General features: G+C 32.1%; 2 protein-coding genes across 4 annotated transcripts; one reads left to right on the top strand and one right to left on the bottom strand.

Annotated features, from left to right (window-relative positions):
* Positions 1-279: 279 nt before the first annotated feature.
* LOC148614867 (organic cation transporter protein-like) lies at positions 280-20,329 on the bottom strand. 3 transcript variants are annotated; one of them, XM_088589329.1, is made up of 11 exons: positions 20,243-20,329; positions 8,650-8,824; positions 8,022-8,274; positions 7,618-7,721; positions 7,242-7,396; positions 5,672-5,840; positions 4,065-4,283; positions 3,413-3,639; positions 2,815-2,996; positions 2,304-2,455; positions 280-1,864 (listed from the first exon to the last, which is right to left on the bottom strand). In XM_088589329.1, exons 2-11 carry the CDS (start codon positions 8,790-8,792, stop codon positions 1,738-1,740), a joined length of 1,731 nt encoding a protein of 576 aa, XP_088445455.1. In that variant the 5' UTR covers positions 8,793-8,824; positions 20,243-20,329; the 3' UTR covers positions 280-1,737. The 3 variants fall into 3 exon arrangements, with proteins under 3 accessions (XP_088445455.1, XP_088445452.1, XP_088445453.1); XM_088589326.1 differs by lacking the exon at positions 20,243-20,329 and adding an exon at positions 10,842-11,002; XM_088589327.1 differs by lacking the exon at positions 20,243-20,329 and adding an exon at positions 10,328-10,829.
* On the top strand, positions 14,169-19,915 carry LOC148614868 (uncharacterized). Its single transcript, XM_088589352.1, has 3 exons — positions 14,169-14,321; positions 14,548-14,614; positions 15,037-19,915. Exon 3 carries the CDS (start codon positions 17,030-17,032, stop codon positions 17,462-17,464), a length of 435 nt encoding a protein of 144 aa, XP_088445478.1. The 5' UTR covers positions 14,169-14,321; positions 14,548-14,614; positions 15,037-17,029; the 3' UTR covers positions 17,465-19,915.
* Positions 20,330-21,256: the final 927 nt, after the last annotated feature.

Here is a 21,256-nt window from a genome sequence, read left to right as displayed (position 1 = left end):
TATATACGTATTGTTGTCAATACTCGTCTAACGCCCATCCGCATAAAAGGTCATGTGACCTATATATAAGGATGCTAGCGTATTTTGTTTTGTTTTCCTTGTAAAGGTTTTTATATTACTTGACAAATCCCTGATATGCAGTATGTTCTCTGTCGGTCTTGGTTTTCATTGGATGCAGTTGTTTATCATAAATTTGTATCATTATCATGATAATTATAATTATTTCTATACGTTGTCTTTACATGCCAATGAATATTTTTATGACCTATAGAGCACAAATAACAAAAAAAAGATGTATTTATTATAACGAAACAACGTATCAAATACTTCTTCAGATCAATAACCAATACAAACATCAGGAACAGAAGTAACTTAATAAGTATAAGGGTACGTGTGCAGCCCATTGAGTTTATAACCACTTCAATCGTATATGTTAAAAATGAAAAAAATGACGTCTATTCGTACATGTAGCCTTTTCACATGTATTATTTTGATATGACACATTTATATTTTGGGGTAATAAAATCATGTTGAATATTGATAATTAAGTGATGTCAATACAAGTTAATAACACTCTTAAAACTAACCTAATGATAAGTATATGTCCTTTCGTAATGTAGAGACTATATACCAGTATAAACAACAAATTACTACCTTTTATCATTATCTACGACCATGAAGGAAAAACCCATTTGGGCCGCACAACTGTATATCTGATCTTATAACCCAAGTTACCCTCCCACGTAATATTATGGAAGGGGAAACATTATATGTTCTTACAAATATTGTAACAAAATACAACAAGTAGACTTTACAAAAGTCAAATCCATAGAAACGTTCTTATTCTATAAACCTATATACAAAAACATATATATGTATATATAAATTACAAAAATATGACGTATACATCATGTCTCTACACACAACCTAATACAAAACGCTAAATACGTGTGGCCACAGGAACCAAAACCCTCTTTGACATTATTTGACCTTTCCAAGCGTTCAGCTCTCAATATCGTTGACACAGAGAAATATGATTATAGTAATTTCTAAACGCTGAATATGTTTACTTACGACTTAATTAGGATACGCAGTTAGGGAATTTTACTGGGTTATGAACTTGAACCGTTAAATAAAAAACTTAATCATTGGGCAGGCATTGATTATTCCCACCAGAAGGGCAATACATATTGCCTGCATTATAGAAGTTATGTCTAATGAAACACAAGAATGCGTACTACTAAAAATTGTACATTGTAAAATAATGTTTTAAACAAATGACCATAAGAAGAAAAAAAAAACGAAAATGAAGTTATACTATATCAGACACTCCAACATCCACCCTGTAACTATGATCATTTGTTCATAATAGATATACTTATTTATAATATAAAATCACATATATACACTATGTGCATTCAGTACGACATTGTCATTGTATACATGCACATTTTCTACAATCACCTTTAAGAAATTTTCTTAAAGGTGAAGTTATTCACAGTTTAAGCTTAACTGCTTATTTTTGCATTTTTAGGGAAGAACCACAAAATACCCTTCAATCAAAATGCAAAATAAAAATATTATCTGCCCTATCATTTCCGAACTTTAAAAGTAGCAATTAAATGCATAAAGAAGATGTAAAAAACTACAAGTTAATCGATCACCAAAAATTCATCTCTGGACAATCATGTGTATGCATATTGCACGATTCATATCTTGAAACATTTTTTAAAAAGTTCAAGATAATAATTGTATATCGTTTTGGCTGTCCTCGATTCCAGTTGTTTTCTCTTTTTTACTATCCTCCTTCTTCTTCAGCTTTTCACAACTTGAAATTTGTAGTTCTAAACCAACATCTCGAACTCTGTTGTAAAGAAAATGTCATTGGTTTAACTCTTGTAGTGAGAAACAAACTTGCCCGTGTACAAATGTTTTCCGGAGATGCATTGAATTAATTTCCTTTACTTTCTTTGAATGTTGTTTGTATCGGTTTATTGTGTCCGATTGAAATCGAATTTTGTTGTGCCCGGCTGGTGTGGGTTCATATTTCTAATGCTATCGTTTTTTGTGACGTCTTGTTTCCTTATTTTCAGTTTTTATGTGTAATCTATATTATTCGGTTACCTACACTGTGTATGTAGATCGTGACGTATTTGAATCACCTTACAGCTAGCACTTTGGTATTTTTGTTGATAGTTTGTATCATGTATGACCTTCAATTAGTTTTTGAAAAAAAGTTCAAAATAAGATATTCCAGAAAAGAATATAGAAACATGCTGCATAAAATAAAAGGTAAGACGTACTTTCCGAGATGCAACCAATCATCCAATGTCTCCGGTAAGGCAACGTCTTTGGTTTCTGGTAGTTTCAATGCAACGACACCAGCTAGTACAGCAGTTACACCAAATACAATCAGAGGTATGGCCTTCCCAAAGTCATGATCCATGTGGACAGCCTAATTATGAACAAAAAGAAATATATTCGTATATTACTTAGTACGTTTGTCATGCATCAATTTAAGTATGATGCAACGACCATTGCTATCTCTTTTGCAAAAATAGTGGATAAATAAAAAAAGTATTATGTTTGAGAACAAATCATAGTGATGTGCTGCAGCAGATTTCCTTACTGCTATTTTTGTGTGATAAATTTTCTATTTTTGCATTATTATGGCATGTTTTATATAATTAGCCTGAGAACTTTCATTCATCAAACTGAAACTAAAAATGATTATCTTAGGTGACTGTTTTCTTGAAATCGAGAGCCTCCTCTCTGTTTTACCAAACACGCAAATGATTTTAAATATAAACTTACAATATCAATTATATAAGGGGCTACCATTCCTCCAACGCGAGCAAAGACTGCTGCTATACCTAAAGCAGAGTTCCGGATTATTGTAGGAAATATTTCACCGGAGTACAAAAACATAACAGCAAAAGCCGAAGAAACGAAGACCTTCCCTATAGTCGACAATACCATCGCTATCCATTGATAATCTATGTATATATAATAAAAGAACAATTAATACAGAGTGCTGAATACACGACTTTCCATGAACGAACAAGACATGGTGTAATCATCTTCGGAGAACGAAAGGTTTGATATGCCTTTCATATAGCCATCGTATGAAGACATCTGACAATGCATAACAAAATATCATTTAAGATATAAATACTTATAATCACAGATTACTGAACCGTTTTTGAAGTATAGTTGCTATCTATATATTAAATTCATTTATCCGAATCAAAAATTATTTACTTTTTTTGTGATGTGATCATTTTCAGGATAATGTGAAAAAATCAATTTATTGTTTAATCCAATGGTTTTTAGTGTTGTTTTCTTTCTAGATTTCCGCTGACAGTAAAAGTAGAGGATTTCAAATGAAAAAAAACAAACGGTAAGAACGTACCATTGGATGCGTATAATACTGGAAATATAGTAACAATACAGGCTGCACCACTGAATAGTACAGACACTGTGAACACATAACGTCGCCCAACTCTCTGTAAAGCCGTTAAACATCCAGCAAAACCAATCAGTTCGGCCAAACTTGACATGAAGTAATTAAGAAATAAATTCCCACCTATATTACTAGAATTCATTGCAAGTCCATAAAATACCATACTGACGACCATCCTAAAAAGTATCAAAAAGTGCCTTTAAATAATTTGTTGCTTTTCATCTTGCTCATTTGCAATGACTTGACACTTAGTTTTCAGTGGCATCCTTATTACTCAATATTTTTGGTTTTATCTATTTATAGGTAAATTAATTTGTTTGTTGTTTGTTTGAACGGTCGTATGTTGTTGGTGGTGGTGTATTTTTGTATATAGTTTTAAAGTATGCTTTTATTGTGATATCTTGTTTAATTCGAGTATTTCTTTTGTTCAAACACCGTACTACATGTGCGGTTTGTTACTAACTTTCTATGGATTAGCGAGAGTATTGGCTGAATTACAGAATACCACAAAAATGATTGCACATTTGAAACCAATCCGGTGCACTTGAACAAAATCAAATAGTGATATTTCTTGACTAACACGTTTTCATATTATACTCACCATCCATAGAACAGTACCGTTAATTGATACATGAGCTTTGGGTGGGTACATGCTTTCCACAATGGAAGACGATGGTGTTTCGTTTCACTTGTAAATGATACTAATATTCCACTTGGCAAACCACTTCTTTTATTCAACCTAGCTGTAATCTGTAAAATGTCCTCTGCCTCCTTGGTACGCCCTTTACTTAGCAACCATCTTGGAGACTCTGGTAGTACCCTTAAATATACATACATATAATTATGTGTTTTCAATCAATAGTTCAGTACTGTTCTCAAGTGCTTATCCTTCTTGATACGAACGCTACGTCTTGAAGAATGATGATTTGATATTTTTTTACCAATAACGAAAGTTAATAATTGTTTATTGGTTTTTGTATGCATAAATATTTGATATATTTAATACCTATTAGAGTTTTTTTTGTGGGAGTTCATATTGCCTAAGGATTACGTCTTGTTTTTTTCCTTCTTATCAGTTTTTAAATGTAATCTATGTTATTCGGGTTGAATATAGTTTTTGATGTATAGGGTAGGTAAGTCTCGTCATGTGACCCTGTGATTTCACGGGATTGGGTCCTAGTCTACCATTCAAAAGCATGGAGATTTGTCATTTAGAGAGCGTTGAGTTCAGTGTTAAAGGCGAAACATCTTTTTGTGAAAAAAATACCGATAAAAAATATCTATTTCTACATGAAAAAATATAGAATAGAAGATTTTGCATTGCTATACAGCGTTCAAGTACCCGAAAGTATACAATAAAATGCAGATCGGTCTTCGGTTTTCAATATGTTCTACGCCGGAAATTCTGGTAAAGAAAATGAAACTAGAACGAGACTTACATACCCGATTTCAATATAGCTCTTGTTTATGATTTGGTATTTTGTGTCGTAAATTTCTTTGTATATTGTTTTAAAACGGAAGACTGTGACTGGAGCAGCGCTACAAACATGACTAGCGTAGAAGTAATCATGACAACAAACAAACATACATGTTATTATTGCAATAGGATATTGTGCATGCGGTATACAAAACAAAAATATTTCTGAAAAGTAAAAGGCTACTTTTTTCACGTCCTAACATGCAACTGAAATTGAAAATTAAAATTTATATTGTGGCACTACAAGCACATGACTACACACTGTAATCTTTAAACACAAAGTAGTAGAATATGAAATTACTTTTAAAATTGTTATTGATTTTCTGTTTCCTGTTTGTACGATTTGCTCATCCCCATATCTGCAACTGGAAACGAAAACAAATTCTTTACAAGATTACTCTTTCCCATCTTGGTCCTCGCTTGTTTTGGGTCTAATATGTCGCCTATGGTTCTATGAAGGTATTTACAATACATATAATATAGTCATATATTTTGTACCCTGAAAAAAAATGACAAATTTGAAGTATCATTTTTGTATAAATATGTTATACTTTAAAAATCAATAAAAGGTGTACTGAAGTACGTGGATAAAAAATCAATAATACAGAATTATTTACTTGTATGTTTTATGGAGGAATATTTTGCCTTTCCAGTAAATAATTTACGAAGTGCATGGAAAGAATAGCATTTCGTATTGTTCATCTAGTATGGTTAACTATCATATTCCTTACCATATATAACTGAAGAAAAGAACAGGTGGTACAGATACAACTAAGTTAAGGTATCTCCAGTCCCGAATTAGATACGCTACAAGGGCCAACATCATGGTACCAAATGCCCAGAAAAACTCAAACACCACTCCAGCCCAGGCACGCTTCGTAGGTCCTACTATTTCCATTCCTGAAATTTTAAAAATTTTCGTTCTGAATTTCTTTTGTTATCTTATTTATGTTTCGTTCAAAAGAACAAACTTGTTTTCTACGTTATGTAGGCTATTGGAATACTTGTCCTTGCTTTTGATTTGATCCGCGTAACATTTAACTTTAGTTTTTTTAGATAATTCCCTCCATTAGATAAAAAGTTGAAAAAAAACTTTAAAAAATTAGTGATCATGGGAACCAAGACTCTAGTGGAAATCGAAAGAATGTAATCGAGGGACAAAGACCAGACATGAAAAACGGATAAACACAACAAAGTAACTAAAATGATACATGCATAGTAACAAAAGTAAATAAGCAACTCGGACTCCACTAAATACTGGGAGCATGGACCAACCGCCGAGTTGCTCATAAAAGTCAAGTCCGAGGTAGACGAAAGAGGAAAGTAAAAATATGACACGTTGAACCAATCAGTTTTCACCGTAACGATCTACGAATTCATGATGACGACCATAAATCTTCTGTATTGATGACTTCAATCTTGTAGCAATATAACCCTGTTCCAGAAGCCTAATTTTAAGAAGTCTAGCGCGATACAAAAAGTCTGCGTAGTTACGAGAAGCTCTGGAATAACGTATGAGTTGTGATATGAAAACTCCATATGCAGGTTCTGAAGGGAAACTTGACAATTCTGAATGACAATTCATCACGTTTGTCGTAAAGTTTGGTCAATAGTTTTCCTTTACCATCGATCTCTAAGTGTAGGTCAAGATATGCGGCTGACTTCACAGCGTCTGTAGTATCCTTTATCTCAAGTTCTTTGTGGGTAATTTAGACGTATCAAATGCACATAACTAGGATTGTCTAAGGATAATACGTCATCTATATAGCAGAGACTGAGATTAAATGATCTAGCTAAACGATGTTCTTTCTGATCAGCTATAAAGTCAGCCTTATAAGAGTGAAGGAATAGGTCAGGTCAGCAAGAAGAGAAGCACAATTCTTATTAAATTTAGGAATCCAGTACATAAACGGTAAATCACCATCATCGTCTTTGGTAGAGAGACCAAAAGAGGATATCACAGTATAAGTCTTATCACTTAAATAAAAATATATTGATCGGGCCCAACTTAGCCGTCATATTTCTTTCTTGCATTTCACTCTATACATTGCGCCAATTGATATTTACTCTAATAGTTTTATCACTGAAACCATTTTGTAGTAAATATAAAAGCCGTGCAAAATCTATTGTAATCAAATCGCTAATTATGCAAAAACCCAAAATACGGGTATGTCAGAAGAAAACTGTTTGAATGGAAATTACAAAATGCGAATTTGAATTAATACAAATCATCTTTATCAAACCTGCACTATGATTATGTTGACAGAGCTCAAGGATCTCGGAATAAATTATTGAGCTTACCCATAACAAAACCGGTGCCTAGGAGTCCAGATACAGAAAATCCAGAGATAAACCGTAAAGCAACAAATACCAAGTAGTCCTTTACAAATGTCAGACAAATATTTGGAATGATAATCAAAGTCAGACATAACATCAGAGCCTTCTTCCTACCATACCTTCAATGTAGAAAAAATAGACATAATCTCATATAAACGTATGAAAGGAGTTATACTTATATCATACTTTTTATTTTGTCTTTGGCACATTTTTTGTATACAATATACATTCTGTGGTGCCCAAATAATCTTGATCCTTTTCTAAAATCTTAAATTATTGTATTTTTTATAAACATTTGTGGATTTTTGTAGTTGGTTGTGTTTCAGTATTTTATACTTACATGTCTGATATAAAGCCCGTTGTAAGTGCACCAACTGTCAAACCCGCCATGAATGACACCACAGCATGCGTTCTATCACCCTTTTTCTCACATACAAGGTTTGTCTACAATGCACATGTGACTCCCATTATGAGAGGTAGTATATGACACTATAGTACTGTACGGAAGACAAGAACTACACGTGGGCATTAGAAGTTTAATAGTATTGTCTAAATATACAAACTCACGTGTTTTCTGAATATATTTTGGTGTGGTTGTTTTTTGTCCTTTAATATAAATTGTTCTTTTTCTTGTTTTAGTAGCGTTTGTGTTTGTATGTTTCGTTTTTTGTTTATGGTCTTTCTTGCGTTTACCCCAAAGATGCTTTAGTAATAACGCTAAGAAATTAATTTTGTCTTACTTACTTGCATAGCAAACGTAGTGTCAAATACGTCTTTGTCATACACCCATTTACTACATTTTTCTTTCTCATAAATAGATGAATTAACTTCATGGGACGAGTTCTGTCGTCTTGCGTATACAATATCACATTTTAGGTAAGTGATTTTTTCTTGACCTTTAGAATCGAGAAGATGAATAACGTTGGAGTTGTTTACGTTATAACTGTGAAAATTAAAAGTTTTAGATCCTCCATCGGCATCAATGGAAGGAGCACATCTGAAATAGATGAATGAAACAAACATTGATATTCTATACATTACTATTATTGTGATATGGTTATATGACGTTTGTAATGAAAAATGATGACGAAAATCATTACATTCAAATAATTTTTATAAGATGCCCGGTATATTTTCCTCAAACATAGGAAGAATAAACACATGATGCAATAGCATGACTTACGTGAAGCTGTGCAAAAAGTATCAGACTCTGCACGGCATTACAATTTATGATTTCAAACAATATAGTGCTTATTTATTTCGATAGATTTTTTACGATATTCCTTCATGTATTTTATTCAAATTTTATTAGATTAAAAAATCATTTTCATTTTTAAAAGAAAAGAACAAATAACTACAATCCTAATATTACCTATGGTCTGGCACATACAATATGAAGACAGGAAGGAATGTTTGTATTCCACTGAAGATCTGTGGTAAACAAATTAGGAAATACAAAAATTTCTGATATCTTCCGAACTCTCCAATGTGGCGGAATGTATCATCATAATACATTATTCTTGGTATTTGTTCTCCGAATCCTTCCGCTGAAAACGAGAAAAAAAAATTCCGTCCGTTTGAGAATCATAATCAATTATGCTTTGACAAATCGATGTTGACCAATTAAACATTTATGGGCCTAATATTAAGGTCAAACAACAAGAAAATAAAAATATAAAAAAAGAACATTTTCAGGGGTTGGTAAGTTATTTATAATTTTCTGCAGGTGTATATGAGTGATAATTCATTAGGATTATGTTTAATATATAAGTACTGGATTATTTTTAACTTTTAACGTCTGGCAGATCGTTGTTTCATTAATACTTAATTAATACGATTGATTTATTTACAGACTTAATAACATAGTTATCAGCATAATATTCATGTATAAGGTTACACATTATATTAGTAAAAAAGCTATATAATGTCTGATTCATAATATTCAAAATATCATGTTTCAGCTTTTTGTAGAGATTCCATCCAAATACCATATGTATTCTGCACAAGTAATGTTAATATAAAAAAATGACGAATTGATTTACTTCGGGCCAAAAGTCAAAGGTAATAATCAAAAAGGTTTATGGCAATATAAACAGGCAGTGTAGAATTGCCAACGGGTAAAGTTAGTTTAACAGTATAGAGGATATATTGATGATGAAAATCCATTCAAACCAATAATCAATATTCTATTTTTCAGAAAGATTTTTTCTTATTTAGATCTAATTATCGGAAATAAAACCATTTCAGACAACAACATTTTTCCCGAATACTTTTTTCTTGTTCATGCAATCAGAACAAGGTAACACATGATGTTTCGGAATGTCAATGACCCAACTACAGTCAATGCTGTTGGATAGAAGATAACGTAAAGGCAGATAGTAACGTAATTAGTATTTACATTATGCACTTCTAGAATGACTATGTCATAAAATGAGTACATTTTCCAAATTTTTAGACACTGTCTAGAATACCTTTTAACTGGGTTAATCCATTTTGATTTGTATATTCTGGGTTATGCATATGCACAAAACTATCAACGCGGTTAGTCACTTTGATTTTCTTTTACTTTCTTATTGATCATTCTGTTGTACGTTTCAAACATATATTACTTTATGGTCGTTATCATGAACTCGTGGATCGTTACGGTGTATCAATCTGCGCCATGAAAACTGTTTTGTTCAATGTGTCATAGTTTTCCTTTCCTCTTTCGTCTATTCCGGACTTGACATTTTATGAGCAACTCGGCAGGTGTTTCTAGAAAAGCCGAGGACGCTTACCCTACCGGTGTACCTGGTCTATGCTCCCAGTTTTTAGTGGAGTCCGAGTTGCTCATTTGCTTTTGTTACTTTGTATGTATGATTTTAGTTACTTTATGTTCTTTGTTGTGTATTTCTGTTTTACATGTCTGGTCTTTGTCCCTGGACTACATTCTTTTGATTACCGCAATAACCTTAGTTCCCCTGGTTACTCTTTGATATATCGTATACGATTTAATTGTTGTAACAACACATGCAGCTTTAACAAAATATTTCAAGGATTACTGTACATACCTTGTAGAAGTATAGAGCGTCCAATATAGAAAAAAATAATAATGCGATGCGTAATTTAACATTTACACATGCCTCTTATGAATATACCACATCGTTAAAGAAACTACAATAACGATCACGCTTTCAAATATGTATGTAGCTTAATTTTGTTGAGTTGTTATTTACTTAAAAAACTTAATAACACTACATTTGCCCCTGTCCACCTGTCCAATATTAATGTCAGTCGAACTCTGTAGACACGACACAAATTAAAAATATAGTTTATGATTATAAAGGATTTATTCTGTTTTTATTCATATGTTACGGTTCATAGTTTAATACCGGTTGACCGATTGGTAAGATTTATAGAAAAGTTTAAAGCGATAGATTTTCATATAATTTTTTCAATAAACTAATACAATTTAGAATGATGAATATTTGAATAAAAGATATATCTATGCAAGTGGTTTAGAATTCACCCTAATTATTGTCTGGTTATATTTTACCATTTCTAAGATTTATCTTACACACCTACCTGACTAAGTGTAGATGGATCCAGAATAATAAAGGAGGGTCGATTAATCTATCTTTTTCATATATTTTATATCGTTTGCATGTATTCGTTGCATGATATAAAAACTAGATCATACAGAAGCTGTACGCATGACACAGTTAATACTTGTAGTTTGATAAAGATTTGTCAGGATTTGTCGTTCTTAGTTAAAACATAAATTTGACCTGGATATGAACCAAACAATTGTCAGCTTGTATGTATGATTACAATTACGTAAAACTGTACTTACTAAACTACTAAAAATAAAAGTATGATTAATGTACGTATTTTCAAAAAAGGGTATACCGAACTTATTGTAAAATGCTGCGAGTATTTATACTTGATTTACATAACTTGCTCTGACCTTTCAAAATATATGACACTTTGAGTCGAGTGCTAAATCAAGGAAACAATATATACTAAGAATACTACGATGAATTGTCATTCTGTTACCATATATTTTATTACTTTTTTTGTCGGAGCCTTTCAAAGATTACCAAAAGGTATATTATTATACTTATTGGATACCTTTTGGTGATCTCTGTCAGTATTTACTATTGTTATGACGTTTCACCACATTTGTTCCTTTTTCTATAATTGTTCAAAGAAATGCAACATGCAATAATAACTAAATGATGAATTATATGACATATTTCTAGAATACATACAATATGACAATGTTTAGTTCAGTAACAAACAATGTCGATGAGTAGGCTCCATATTTATGAGTTCAAATATATAAAAATAACAATAAAAGAGTTATACTTAAAAATAATTTTAAGACAGACATTTTACCGAAGAAAGGTGAGAGTTGTCATAATATTTGTACAATTGCCATTATGGGAAAAGAAAGTATTAGTTAATGGGCTGGAAGGGTCCACCGTGCACCTCCCATTCATCAACTATATAGTGATTTTCAGGTACCTTTATATCTCCAATGACCAGAGAATATTTTGCGATTATTTTTCGGTACAAGCCTATATTTGTAGCCCACTGGGTTAAAAAAAAAAGCCAAGATTTTTGTGACTGAATTGTTCGGGCGTCTAAGTCTTCCTGGGACAGCACGTATGAAGTAACTGAATACATATAGAGATCACCATGTACCACAATGTCTCAGCTTTACAATGGTACTAAGAAACGTAAGGTAACACTTAGAATTTTGAAGTGAAAAAAGTAATGTACCACCACCCCACCAATCGCTTAAATTTATATATTTTCAATGTCAAAAACCCTAGTGCATCTATGCTTCAGTAAAGAATGGCTTATTTAGTATTTCCTGTTTAGTATAATCACAATTAATACCTCTGGGATTCTTTTGGTGACTTGTTGCGATTTTCGTAGTCACAATTTATCAGAAAGTGCAAAAAAATGAATTTTTTTTCTCAGAAAAAGTCGCATAAATTCGACTCTACAAGTTATAGCTACACTAAAACAACCCAAATTTGGTATCATTCGATAAAGTATCTTCTTTTCTACACGAAAAAAAAACAAAGAAAAACATTAATGCTAAAAAAATATTGCTCCTTCCCACAGAAAATTGGTCTGATTATCAAACCGAATTCTCATTCAAAGCATATCAACACTGTTAAACACGTATTTTTGGCATTCCTAATTAAAATAATGATTTACCCAACATATCTGATAAATATAGGCGCTTAGATTTTCTTTTTGGCGTTAAAATAACTATAAAATCGTAAAAAGGAATTTTCAGAATTTCAGAATTTCTTCTTTCTCACCCATTATTGTCATTTTTTTTTCAAAATACCATACATTTATATAGTGTCTAAGCTTTAAAATGCGCCCAAGTAATAAATATTGTGTAAGAGAAATACGTTTTGTACTGATCTTGAAATTTGTGTGAAAATATAAAAGCAAAATCATGTACATACATTGTGATGAAAAAAAACTATACAAAACAAGAAAAACTCAATGATTTTTTTATTTATTCCGCGTGGATGTAAAAAAAACAGAAATCTTTTATCCAAAATCCCTCCCGCTTCACTCTTTGTAGATTGCCCCAGGTCGTCTCTTGTTCAACGATTAGAATTTGCATTTTGTTAAAATCATCGACGCATGCCGTGGTTTGGTAATCTGAGGAGTTGACTCACAGGGAGTAAAGGCCATTTTGTTAGGTCGCTCCTGTGTCCGTTCAGGCGCTTTTGAAAGGCTGTTTAGATTCACCAACATATTGGAGCCATATAATATTAACAAGAACTGGAATCGGATATAACTCTGATGTCAGTTTAAAAAACAAAATAATGCATTATATAAAAGAGAGAAGCTCACAATAGTTTAATGTGATTTAACACAAACTTCAGAAGAATGTTTAACTGACGAGAAATAAATTTGTACTTATAATTTGCTGTTTGCTGTATATGAAATCTAGATATAAAGTTAAAACCTGTTCATGTCTTCCTGGTTTAGTTTTGAACAAAATCGACAAAAATATTGAATCATCAACATAAAATACCTGATTTAGTTAAATTTAAATTTCATGGTCAAATTATGAACAAAAATACAAAAACGCGTGCACCGATTGTCTCGCTTTCGCTGTGCCATCTAAGTCTTAACAGGAACTCGGTATTATATATATAAAAATTCACAACGATGTTAGAACTGTCAAATTTGCGATGCAAATTTTTGGTCGTTCTCTCCGCGGGACTCGAACTCGTACCGCTGTGACATATATGGCAACACCGTCTGCACAAAGTCCCGCGCCCTAGACCAGTCGGCCAGCTAGGCTATATTAAAATATAGCTTTCGCTGGCCGGTTCATTCCTCCTTGTAGGATTAATTGAGGGCTGTAACTTAGTGTGATAGTGTGTAAATATTCAGAATTTGTGTTAAAATTTATATTTGAATACTTATTTGTAATTTGAATTAATTTTATTATATTGACTTTAGTTTGAAATAAAATCATTAATACATTCATATGAAACTTTTGTCTTTATTTAACATAGATTAATTACGGATTGTAATTGATTATGAATGTGTATTTTACATAGACGGACCTTGACAGTTGACAGTTTTCGTCTTGATTATTGTTCACTCTTACTATTTCTATATGGTCAGTTTTCACGTTCGATTTAGCCGCACATTCTTACTATTTCATTGGTCATATCTCTTTTGGCGGTTTATCCCTTTTGAAGTCCATGTAGTTGCGGATTTATGTTCAAGCCGAACACACGTATCTGATTTCTTCTGTTGCTTTAATTTGCAGTTTGATATTTTCTTATTCATGTTGGAGGAATTCTACAGTTAATTCAGGTCAGTTTTTTACTTTATCGTTACATTTTCGGTCATTATTCTACTCGGTTGTATTATTGATTTACATCGTTTCACGCACGGGTAACTTTCCCTTTATCATGTTATCGTAGTCAGAATGTGTATTGGGCGAATAGTGTGTGAATTATGTAAACCTTTAAAAGTAAATGTAATTGTCTAACAGGCATAATATTTAAGGTAAGAGTTATTGATTTATGCCTGAATTAAATAACTTGATTTTAAATAAACGTAATGAATGACGAGCGACTAAGCGGAATGAGTCCGAGAGTAAATGAGTAAACTTTTAAATTTGATAAAATACTTTTGAGTTATATTTTTTTTATTAAATTTGTCTAAGGCAGATATGAATATCAGTGTATACAAGTTTGTGCAAAGTAACTATAATTTAATATTTGTTGTACAGGTATTATGACAGATTTGGTAACCTACCTTATGATGTAATGAGGCATAACCTTTGTATCTCATATGAGGTATGGTAAATCGTTCAGTTTGTACTTGCTTATTTTACATTTGCTTAGTATTTTGCTTTGGTTTGCTTAGCTAAATTTTGCTTAGTTAGATGCTTTTGCTATTTGCTTTGCTAATTCAGTTTTCTTTAATATGCTTATTTTTATATAATATTGAAGTTAACGAATGAGAGTAAATATTTTCATTTTGATCTTTTGGCAAGTGTTGTACTGTTTCTAAGGACACAGAAAAGTAACTTTCGATCAGATAATATTTAAGTATTCAATTTATTAATTTTATGAATCTGTGACGCAATATCAGTTCAAGTAGTAATTTTTGAATGACAAACGTTTTGTAAATCTATTAGAATGATTTATTTCATGTTTAGAAAATCAGAAACTTATACATATATTTTCTTGTTACTAATTGTGATATTTTGTTACAGGGTTTATTTCTGAATGCTTCATAATAAGCTATCCAGAACCTTACAACATTGTGTCGACTATTTAATGCCGAACATAGTGCGATTACATTTTGGCACCCACGTAATTTGGAGGATAGTGTGATATGGATTCGTTGGCTCCGACCGGAAATCGGGATACTCAGTGAAAGTTCCGTTAGTGTTAGTGTATACCGTTGCTAGCTCCGATCGGCGTATCCTGGTATTGCAAATAAGTGTGGCCATTTCAACTTCCGGTACTCGAGTACGAAAACACATGGAGAATTGTGCGCATATTCAAGGATAGAGCCTAAAAATTTTGTGTTTATTCAATTATTTATAAGTTACTTATGATTTATAATTTGAACATTTGTATATTTATTGCATGATTATTGATAAATAGTTGCAATTCATACAGAGTTCGTTAGAAATTGAACATTTTGACTTTGCAATTTTGAGTACTATTTCAAGTGTAACTCAGATAATTATTTGAGACACTTCATTGATTAGTAATTGTACGATAGTCATGAGCAATTTTTTAGGAAGCATTCAAGACTTCAGGGGGATATTGTTTACTTTCATTGATTAGTTATACATGTATGCCTTTACTAATACTTGACCACCGGACCACACGCCGCCCCTCTTCGAGGTCACTTAGGGTCAACACAGGTCAAAGTCAACCGGAAGTTTACTACATACACACACTTCCTATAAAAACATGTACATATTTGTGACAGTTTAGCATTGATTGATTGTTTGAAAATTGAATTTTAGATTTTCAGACATTAACTTAGTTGTTCACACTTTGATTTTGTCACATAAAAAGAGTTGATTTTGTATAGGTGCATACACACATCCACGCTAGTAATTTGAAATCTCACACTTAGTTACACTTTCAGTTACACTTACATTTTTTTATATACATGTAGGTGACATTTACTTGTGCACATGCACTGATTTTATACATAGTTGAAAACTTAGTGCATCGACATTGAGTGTGTATTACATGTGTTTATTATTAGCCACAAGCATATTGTATTGTTGAATTTTGCATAAATTTTCAGCACAGACATAGAAACATCTTCAAGTGTTGGTAAATTTTGAAAATTTAAATTTTGTTTATTGACTATAGATGATACATATAGAGTAGTAACTTAGTTTGAAAAGGGATATGCAAGATTGATTAGTTTATTGTGCATGCTATAGGTATCCTACTAGTTTACCCTTGGCATTTTAACCTCAACCTACACACATACCTACTAACACTTGTACTTTAGAGTGATTTAGATAATAGAGTATACTACTGTTTGCCATCTTTGAGACTTCGTATTTGCTTGCCATCAGTGAGACTTATCAGTTGTCTCCTTTGAGACTATTCTTGACATCTATATAGCTTACCTTGAGGCAGTTCTAGTATACCAATATTTACTTTACTTTACCTTAGAAACTCTTTTACTTAGAGTAAGTCTACCTTATACTGGTGACTATACTTAGACTTGACTTGAGTACATTAGACAACATTATCCCGTACATGTGAGCTTGGATAAACACAGTCAGATTATACTACAGCCAGTTATAGTTTGATACATATATCTATACACCGTAGTCCTATCATTAGACTAGCCCATACATTAAGCTGAGTTGACTATTACATTTTGCCTTAATACTTGTTGATTTTCAGTTTGATAAAATGATCAAAAGGTAAGTTCGTGCATCGAATAGAACTCAAGAACAGATAGAAGAATTGTAAGTTAGTATTTAGATTACTATTCTCCCCAGCCCTACATTTATTTTGTAGACTTTGTATTTTGTTTCAGAATAATATTTATCAGGTAAGTATTTATACCTGTGATTGACAGGTTCACTTACTGATTTTTCAATTTTGCCCTTACCCCCACCCCCCACTGAAGTACAGTGTTTACTCAAACAGAAATATGACGAGGATGCCATCTTGAATGCTGTTAGAAGATCTTTGAGAGGTGAAGCAGGACTTGTCGCAATGAGGTTGGAACTGAATGCCACTGTACATGATATCATCAAGAAATTAGATTGGAGAGTCGACAAGAAAGAAGAGTTACTTGCAGAGTTTTATGGTTCACGCCAAAGACCAGATGAAAGCTTAACAGCAGGGAGTTGTAGATTGGAAGGAATTATTGAAAAGGCAGTGGACAGAGGACTTGTACGTCGACAAGATGTTAACGCAATGCTTCATGCCAAGTTGTGGACAGGATTAAAACCATCCCTTAAAGATATATCAGGACATAAATACGATACCATTGGAGAGTTTGATAAACTACGTGTAGTTTTGCGACAGATCGAAAGTGACCACCAAAACAGAGACTCATCCGATACCAAGAAGCCAAAAATCAACAAAGCTTCCCAACCAGGAAGTGACAGGTATGAAGAAATCAAGGGTATGATACAGCAGATCTAGAACACAAGACTAGATACCAATGATAAAAGGTGGGAGCAAGCACCATGGAACCAGCAACAGTCAAGACAGCCACCACAATGGCAACCACATTACCACTGTGACATCTATGGCAACACCGCCTGCACAAAGTCCAGCGCCCTAGACCGCTCGGCCAGCTAGGCTATATAAAAATATAGCTTTCGCTGGCCGGGTCATTCCTCCTCGTAGGATTTATCTAGGGATGTAACTTAGTACACGATGTATGGTAGTACGGGACAGTTCATTTAGATGTTATTATGTAGGATAGAGGATCAAATTAATGATGCATGTCACAACAAATCAATATTATACAAACGTCTCAGAATGTGACGACTCTATTTGCTACACTGCTCCATCGGATCAAATTGATACAGGGAAGATATGTAAACGTATAGAAAGGTCTGAAAAATTCCCAACGATGTTAGAACTGTCAAATTTGTGATGCAAATATAAAAGTAATATGAAAACAGAATTAAACGAATAACCCGATTAATAAAAAATGGAAGCATGAGCAAGGTGCGCTGGCAAGATAAGCATCTACTTATCTAGGAACACCCGCCGAGTAGCTCATAACATGTTATAACATATGCATAAATAATACATGCAGTATATGAAATATGTAATTACCTGCTCCCCCTTTTATGATAGATATAATATACAGTATTTCGTATCTAAGGGGTTACCACACATCTCTAAAATTCATTTGGCTCGTTTAAAGTTCTTGAAATTTTATTCAGTGGTTCACTTCGACAAAAAAAGCAAAATATACAAATTTCGAGAAATTTTAATCATATGTTATATTCAATGCACATATGGTAGCTTCTTCGACAAATGTTTTGATCACCAAGATGCTTTGAGTTGAATATCAGAATGTCACAAATGATCACTTAGATGCTTTGAGTTGAATATCAGAATGTCACAAAATAAAACGTTTGGTCGGTTTTTACGGAATTATTTCCCTGAAGTGTTGTTAACCCCTAAATCTTTGTAACCAATAACAGATCATGAACAATTTAACTTGAAGTGTAACAACTAATTAATTTAGATCATACTGTATGCCAACTACTTATTGGGTTCTTCATCACTATAATCATCTTCTTTAATGTTCATTTGTAGTTTGTCTTATATTTTTGTAAAAGTAATGTCGACAATTTTATTTTTTAAACCTGTATCATAATAAACAACAGTTAAAATTGTTTTTTAGAAATACTTACGAACATTTAAAATAGGAAATAATTTTTACTTTCTTACCTATGCTGTAACATCGTCAGATTAAATGGCATTGGGGGCAAATGAAACTCGGGGACAAGTAAAACATAAATGAATGATTGACTTCCCAATAACTTTGGGACTGACCAAAATATTCTGGTTAGGATAAAAAAAAATCTCAACCAAATACCAAACTAAATATAATAAGTTTTTAAGATTGTTTATTTGTCACTATTTCTAAGAAAATGGAAAATATCTTATATTTATAATTACTGTTATTCTATACACTAACCCAGTAACTTTAATTCTGCTATCTTAATAATATATTCATAACACTATTTAAGGTTGATGATATAATGACACCTGTCTTAGTAATCATAATCGTCATCAATACAAATTTGCTGTCATTAAACGAGATTATCACTAAATATTGTGGTGCAAGTTTTAACTTTAAAAAGACTATCAGACATCATTGTCTTGTTCAATGATCTTTGAAAGAGTAATCAAGGGAACCAAGGTTATAGCGGTAATCAAAAGAATGCAATCCAGAGACAAAGACCAAACATGAAAAGTAACTAAAATCACACACACAAAGCAACAAAAGCGAATGAGCAACTCGAACTCCACTAAAAACTGGGAGCATGGACCAGGTCAAGATACGAGGCTGACTTCAAAGCGTCTGTAGTATCCTTTATCTCAAATTCCTGGGGTAGATGCGATGTATCAAATCCACGAAATTAGGATTGTTTAAAGATAATTCGTCATCTATATAGCGGAAACTGAAATTAAAGGATCTAGCTAAACGATATTCTTTCTTTTGGATCAGATCACTATAAAATCAGTATCATAAGAGTGAAGGAATGGGTCAGCAAGTAGAGGAGCGCAATTTGTACCCATTGGAATGCCGATCGTTTGTTGAAAAACGCGTCCACAACACTGGACAAATATGTTGTCGATTAAAAATTCCAGCATTTTGTAAATATCTTCTTCTGTATATTTGGATGATAATTTGGAATTATTTCTTACAAAGTATGAGGAATCTCTATCTTTATTTGAACCCTATCTTTAATCTGGTTTATTTTTAAATTTCCTTCTTCTTTGGTCATAAACTTGCCCATGTATGTGGTTTGAATATTTCAAAATTTATTTCTTCTTTTTTGGGAAAAATTTTATTCTTCAATAAACCACTAAACCGAAATGAGAAAAAAAAATTATTTTTTTTTTTACAAAAAGGATTGTCGACTTTTTAATAATTTTATTTTGTATTTTTTCTATTGGCAATATTTGCCGATCACTTTTTTATTTACAGTTCACGTGATAGTGGTGTAAGATGTGTGGGTTTTCCTTGAAGGTAAGAATGTTGCTGTGACTGTGCTCTCACTTAATTATTTTCTTCATATAGAATGAGATTCTTAGCTTTAATAATAATAGTCATAGTGATAAAAATGAAAGCCTTAGCCGTTCAATTTCTAATTCTGATAAAGCATTAATTATTCATTAGTTCTATATATATAGTATACTATCGAGATGCTGAATTGTAGTGATTCTTACCTTATTGGAAGCATCAAATATTGTGATGTACAGGATGCGATGTTTTATTCGATGTAAGTTATTACAAAATGTAATAGTCTCGTGATGAAATATTTAATAATAATTAAGTTAAATGGTTACATTTTAATTAATAATAAAGGTTGAAAGACTCAGATTATTTCATGTACTTTATTTACTACATCCTTTAAACATTAATCGGATCAACAAACGGATGGATATTTCCTTTAAAGGATGTTGGGGCAAGTTATAACATTTGATTTAAATTACCTTTAATTCAGTGGATGTACACGAAAAAGGCAGTGGGTGGCACATGAGGAATTTCAATTTCCAACAAATTTGTCTATTTCATATTGCAAATGCATCCTTTCTCAAAACTTGATGTTGTTTTTTTATTCACTGCATCAGTTAAAGAGAAATAAATTACATAGAAAGCATTGACATTCACTGAAAAAAAGAGATCACTCTTTCATTTTGTGCAAAATTTTGTTGCTTTCATGGGAAACTTTAAAACATTTTCAGAGCCATCCATTGGCGATTTGAAAAAAAATCCTTTTCCTATCTGACATACATATAATATGAACATTACAAATGAACAAAAAATTCAGTTAGATAAATCTTACCATGTAGCATGATAGGAACTGCCTGGTTTCAACAAGGACATGCTCTTAATTCTTGATTAAAAGCAAAATTTTATGTCAAATAAATTTTCTATAAACAAAATTAATGAATTTGTCCAGTGTGTATTTAAACTGAAAAACAATGGTAGTTAAAGACATGAAAAATATGTAATCGATTAAATTCAATTTATATGTTACCTATTATTAACGAATGCTTACTTCTATAATTATAATTATAATAATTAATAATGTGTAATTGTTTAGTTCCAGTGAAATTTGAATACAGTTTAGTTGTTGCTGTACAAATTAATAACCATCAAATGCAAGTACAAGAAAATGATTGTTAAAATTATGGGGACATTTTCGCCCTGAAAAATAAAACAATAACACAAGAGGT

The sequence above is a fragment of the Perna viridis genome, chromosome 6 (genome assembly GCF_037379345.1).
Source record: "Perna viridis isolate PV_CMFRI_1.1 ecotype Kerala chromosome 6, ASM3737934v1, whole genome shotgun sequence".
Taxonomy (NCBI): domain Eukaryota; kingdom Metazoa; phylum Mollusca; class Bivalvia; order Mytilida; family Mytilidae; genus Perna; species Perna viridis.
This window is presented reverse-complemented; position numbering and strand designations above follow the sequence as displayed.